General features: G+C 57.0%; 3 protein-coding genes across 3 annotated transcripts; 2 read left to right on the top strand and 1 right to left on the bottom strand.

Annotated features, from left to right (window-relative positions):
- Window positions 1-213: 213 nt before the first annotated feature.
- Window positions 214-1325, top strand: PpBr36_05236 (uncharacterized protein; the record flags this gene model as incomplete). The annotated part of the gene is made up of 3 exons (XM_029892393.1): window positions 214-392; window positions 612-665; window positions 779-1325. Coding segments are annotated over 3 exons (780 nt in total), but the record flags the coding sequence as incomplete, so codon positions are not given.
- PpBr36_05235 (uncharacterized protein) lies at window positions 247-3019 on the bottom strand (the record flags this gene model as incomplete). The annotated part of the gene is made up of 3 exons (XM_029892392.1): window positions 247-371; window positions 788-1259; window positions 1949-3019. 3 exons carry the CDS (start codon window positions 3017-3019, stop codon window positions 247-249), a joined length of 1668 nt encoding a protein of 555 aa, XP_029748958.1.
- On the top strand, window positions 1892-5784 carry PpBr36_05234 (uncharacterized protein; the record flags this gene model as incomplete). Its single annotated transcript, XM_029892391.1, has 3 exons — window positions 1892-3000; window positions 3490-4302; window positions 4422-5784. The coding sequence occupies 3 exons, from the start codon at window positions 1892-1894 to the stop codon at window positions 5782-5784; spliced, it is 3285 nt and encodes a 1094-aa protein (XP_029748957.1).
- Between the last annotated feature and the right edge of the window lie 143 nt (window positions 5785-5927).

Raw genomic sequence — 5927 nt, 5'->3', positions numbered from 1 at the left:
TTTTTTTTTTTTTTTTTTTTCTTAACCGCGTAATGGAATAATGCCGGGATCGTCTTGAGGTTTGTGGGACTGCTCACTGTAGCCTGAGGAATCACACTCGTTCATTTGGGTTTTACTGACGACATTGAATTTGCACAATTCCTTGGTTAATTTATGGTTGGTTTTTTTTTATTTTAGTTTTATTTTTTATTCATCGGTTTTCCATTACGCCAGCCAGCAGACCCCCTTGTTGCCAAAAATTGTTCGTCAGCCAATGTTGAGAAACGGAGCAGCCTTGATGTCACTTGCAGCCGCCAGACACACGACGCGTGCCAGCAGTGCCCCGCCAATACATCTCGGAGCTGCGGACATGGCAACGACGGCGGCCCAAGCTGCCAGCAGAAGGCGACTTGGTTGGTTTTTTTTTAATGCTTTTTCTTTTTCCTTCTACACACTTTTATTAGCCCATAGAAAAAAATCTTGGAAATGCTAATATATTACATGTTGAGATAGATAATCCGGTGGTCTTGTTAGTCTTTGTGATGTGCATCAAGTGACTCGGCAACAAACATCAAGTCACACGCTGCCAATAGGCTGGTGCTAACTGAGGAATCCATACTATGAAACAAAAGTGTTTGTGATATGCAGGACAAGTTCCGAAATGCTATTTGGCAATTTGACAAGATGTAAGTCTTTTGTTTTTTTTTTCATATCCGGGTATCGTCGGATGGAAGAAGAAGAAAAAAAAAAGGTTGCACGAAATCAGAAAAACCAACCTGTTTCGAAACCACCAATAAAGCGTCCTCACGAGCCAAAAGGTCATTCGGGCCGCCCAGCTGCTCTCCATTCCCATCTACGCGACGACGCAGAACCGGGCCAAGCTCGGGCCGACGGTGCCGGAGCTGGACGAGCTCCTGACGGCGGCAGGCCCGCTGGTGCGAGAGCACTCGGACAAGACGAAATTCTCCATGTGGACGCCGTCGGTGCAGCGGACGCTGGCGGCGCGCGACCTCGTGGGCGGCAACGGCAGCGGCAGGGTCACGGTGGCGCTGGTCGGGATCGAGAGCCACATCTGCGTGACGCAGACGGCGCTCGACCTCCTCGGCGCCGGGCACGGCGTCTACGTGCTCGCCGATGGCGTCAGCAGCTGCAACAGCGAGGAGGTGCCGCTCGCCCTGGCCAGGCTGAGGGCCGAGGGCGCCGTCGTCACCAGCAGCGAGGCCTGGCTGTACGAGGTCATGGGCGACGCCGAGATCCCCGAGTTTAGGAACGTCGTGGGTCTAGTCAAGAAGACTAGCGCTGACACCGCTGACGTGCTGCAAGCGTTGAGGCCTGCCAGGATGTGAACGGGGAGGTAGGTGGAGGGGATGGGTGGTTTGGGCCTTGGGTTGTGGTGTGTTTGATTTGGGCGCGTATGTACAGGCTGCTGTATGAAGAAGAAAAAAAAAAAAAGAAAAAACACAAGAGGTTTGTTACACAAGAGTCAAACAAAGGACTTTTTTTTTCTTTTTCTTTTTTGCTACCATGCTTAATGTGGAGATCTGGTCTACATTGTCTGCTGACTTACTCCAGAGAACTATGTGTTCTACCTTGTTCTTTGTCTATGCTCTTTGTGGCCATAACCATGGGCATTGTTTGTGTGTTGGGTAACTTCTAGAGGATACAGGAGGTGTATAAGGGTAGATCTGTTTCGAATCCTGCTCTCGACAATTCTTCCCGGACCGGTTTCCCTCCTTTGCGTTGACGTTTGACCCGGAGTCAAACTTAATACGCAGCGCCCTTTCACCTCTCTTGGTACGCTTTGAGGCATTCGGCAAACCTCAACTTCATGTAGTGAACCCCCTCCCTTTTTTTTTTTCTTTTCCCATGCAATCAACTTCTCAAGTACCACAGAAGAGAAAAGAAAGAGGCCATGGCCCGTTCATTGCGGCACAAACAATGGAGCGAAGAAGACATTGAGCTAATCTACCTCAACAGGAGACTCCGCGACTGCAAGAGTAGCGGCGGCGGCGGCTGCACCATCATCTGCGAAGGCTGCATGGCTCAGATTCTCGGCCTTTGGTACGCCTATCAAAAGAGCCGCCTGCCCGCGTGCGAGGTTGCCAGGATGCTGACCCCGGAGCGGCTCGCGGAGCTGAGGCACACGCACGCCGCTGAGATGGCTGCCGTCGAGAGCGAGACGCTCGAGGCTATGGGAGGCCACGACCCGCCGTCGCTCGACAGTCACCTCCTCAGGCTCTGGACCGGGATCCTGCTCGACCACGACGACGAGCGGAATCTGCTCCGTGCAAAGCTCATGTTCGTCATGAGGGGGAGCAAGTACGGGCTCTACGACCTCGTCGACGGCCCCACGCTGAGAGAGTGGCTGCAGGCGATGGAGCAGCTCCAGAAGCGCCGCGTGCAGGAGCTGGAGCAGCTTGAGGCCTTGCAGCGCAGAAGCGACGGGAGCGGAAGTAGTCGCAGCAGCAGCAGCAGCAGCAGGAAGAAGATGTGGTCGTCTTGCCGCTGCCGGTACGAGGACATGGGCTCGGCGACGGCGCGCGGCTTCTGGGTCTTTATCAAGCCGCGTCTCCACGTGTCCATCGGCAACGCTATTGAGAGCCACTACTTTGCCAACAACAACGCGCACCCCGTCTGCGCCGCCGACGTCTACATCACCATGGGCTACAGGCCGCTGCAGCAAGATTTGGACAAGATGGCGAGGGCTCACCGGACGGAGCTGGCGGTGCGGGATAGGTTGTCGATGGAGATGCGGTTGGTCGAGGAGGCATTTCGCGGGCTGGGCCCGGGTGGTTCTGGTTCCGGTTCTGGTTTTGTCGTCGAGCGGGGTGAAAGTGTCAGGCGGCAAAGTAGCAGTGCCGGCAAAAAGAGTCATGTGTCTGCAGAAGATGCTGAGAGGGAGGCTGTTCGGGTGGCGTATGAGAGGGACAGCTGTAGTCTGGGCCCGCTTGCTCGTGCTTACACGGCGAGGCAGGCTGCGAGAGACGCATTTGCCAAGTCTTGTGGACTTGGGCCATGCTTGTGAGGTGCTGGAATCCATATTTGCAGCCGTGGGAAGAGAGAAAAAAAAACAAAGATATTATTGGTCTAGGTTTTGCATCTTCAACCACTGATACAAGCAACATGATACTCCAAACATTTACCAAACATTGATGCCTACCCTGCACCGATTGACAGACAGTATACAAGTATACATACCCCCTCTCTTCCCTTAGCTCGGCCCTCGGGTCCTGAAAGCTAGGCAGAACTACCTACGAAACTATAGGGTATAAAACTAAGCAACCAAAAGTGTTATTCAAATAGACTGGCTGGTATTGGAAATTCTTTTCTTTTCTTTTTTCTCTCTTTATTATTATTATTATTATTATTATTATTTATATGCTGAAGTAGGACCCTATCAAAGAATCTTGCCCACCAGGCGGCCCCCCCTCACATGGCCATGTCGGCTTTGGCCCGCGCTGCCCCAGCTCGGCAACGTCGACCACCATCAGCCTTCCTGCTTCTCCCCAGCCAGCACCGTCCATTACACAGCAGCGGCAGCGGCAGGAGCAGCAGCGGTGGCCCCAACATCAGTTCGTCACAACCGCGCCGGGTCCCGACCGCCTACTCGCAGACGGCCGCCAACCTGCTGATCGGCGCCCACACCCGCGTCCTCTATCAAGGCTTCACGGGCCGGCAGGCCACGGCCAACGCCGCGGCGTCCATGGAGTGGGGCACCAAGGTCGTCGGCGGGGTGTCCCGCGGCAGGACGGGCACGCACGAGACGCTGGGCCTGCCGGTGTTCCCCAGCATGCGCGAGGCGGCGGCGTCGCTGCGGCCCGACGCGACTGCCATCTTTGTGGCGGCGGACCAGACGGCCGCGGCGATCGAGGAGGCGATCGAGGCCGAGGTCGGCCTGGTCGTCGCCGTGGCCGAGCACGTGCCGCTGCGGGACATGCTGCGCGTGCACGACGTGCTGCGCACCCAGCGCAGGACCCGCCTGGTGGGCGCCAACTCGCCCGGCATCGTGGCGCCGCGCGGCCGCTGCAGGGTCGGCTTCCAGCCGCTCGGCGTCTTCAGCCCCGGGAAGGTCGGCATCGCGGCCAGGTCGGGCACGCTGAGCTACGAGGTCGCGGCCAGCACCACCAGGGCCGGCCTGGGTCAGAGCCTGTGCGTCGGCGTCGGGGGCGACGTGCTGGCTGGCACCGATGTGTGCGAGGCCCTGGCTGTGCTGCTGGAGCACGACGTTACCGAGGCTGTTGCGCTTGTGGGCGAGCTCGGTGGCGTTGGTGAGTTGGAGGCTGCTGAGCTGATCAGGGAATATCGGAGGAGTGGTGGACAAAAGTAAATCCCCTTCTCCCCTTTTTCTTATGACCTGTATACGTCTTGTAGATGACCCGGTAAACATGTATGTGGGTGAAGTGAACAACCTCGAACGAGTCCCGCTAACCTCTATGGAACAGACCTATTGTGGCCGTGCTGGCAGGACTGGGCGTGGAAAGCGAGAGGGTCATTGGTCATGCCGGCGCGTTCTGGGAAAAAAGGACAGAGCTGGCAAAGACCAAGCAGAGGGCGCTGGAGGAGGTTGGCGTCAGTTTGGTCACACACCCCTCAGAGATGGGCGAGGTCATCAAAAGAAAGCTCCAAGGCGATTCGAAACAGGCGTCCGAACAAGACCAACAGCCAAGGCGCGAGTTCCTCTGGGCAGGGTTTGATACCGACAAAGGCGCCATCGGCCAGGGGCAAATCGACACCGCCATGGTCAAGGACAGGGTTGAAAACAGCCTGCAGAGGCATGGTATATCATATCAATGGGATGCTTCGGCATCATACCACGGAATCACCGTCGAGGTTGATAGATCCGATAGGCGCCTTGTGGTCATGGTCGAGAAGCCGAGCATGCGCACAAGACCGGTCGGGGTCCGACGCGATTCCGGCATGGATGAGGATGGCGCTGTGGCGCTGCTCGCCAAAGAACTTGGAGACCTGAGGCCCGGCGCAAGTCAGAGAGGAGACCCCTCTGCACCTATGCCAGGACGAGACGCCGCGCAACGGCTTTGGACGTCGCTGACAGATCTGATGCACGATCCCCTCCTGAACGCATTCCGAGCCACGTTGCACATGGACCAGCATGCGCTAGACGACGCCGGAAAGCTGCTGGTGCGCGGCTACAGCCTAAAGCCGGTCCCCGTGGTGCCTGCCGCGCCAAATTCGAGATGCCGAATCGAGGACGCCGTCGAGGCCGAGGCGGCCACGCACGGAATAACACACTTTCTCCTCCCGACGGAACCCCACCAGAGGAGGTGCATTGGGGTGCTGAGCAACGGCGCAGGCCTGGCCATGAACATGATCGACTCGCTCCACGCCGAGCTGGGGAGGAGGAGGATGGGGGCTGCGGCTCGGGATAGGGGCGCGAAGGTGGAGGCGGAGGTGGAGCAGGAGGTTGCCGTCGCCAACTTCCTGGACACGGGCGGCAAAGCGACGAGCGAGACCATCAGCCGGTGCTTGGGATGGATTCTAAGGGACGAGCGGATCAGGGTGGTGTTTGTCAACATATTTGGCGGCATAATCAGGGGGGACGTCATTGCCGAGGGGCTCATCATGGCGTTGAGGGAGATGCGTGAAGGGCGAGCGGTGGGTCAAGGTGCCGGCAGAGCAGCCGTGCCTCTGGTGGTGCGGATCAGGGGCACGCGGGAGAAGGAAGGACAGGCGCTGCTTGCTGAGAGTGGGCTGGATGGGGTTTACGTCTTTGATGACTTTCACAGGGCGTCGGACATGGCTATCGAGCTGGCTAAGCTGGCGAGAATAGAGGACTCCAAGCTGTGAGCGGAAACGAACATGGGAGACTTGCCTCATTCTTAATAGTAGAACGAGTATCTACCTAGCTCTACACGCTAATTATGCACGAGGTTAGTACGGATTTTATCTAGATTTTGGATGAGTGGCGTTCGCAATGGTATGACCTATGT

This window comes from Pyricularia pennisetigena, chromosome 6 (assembly GCF_004337985.1).
Source record: "Pyricularia pennisetigena strain Br36 chromosome 6, whole genome shotgun sequence".
NCBI lineage: Eukaryota > Fungi > Ascomycota > Sordariomycetes > Magnaporthales > Pyriculariaceae > Pyricularia > Pyricularia pennisetigena.
This window is presented reverse-complemented; position numbering and strand designations above follow the sequence as displayed.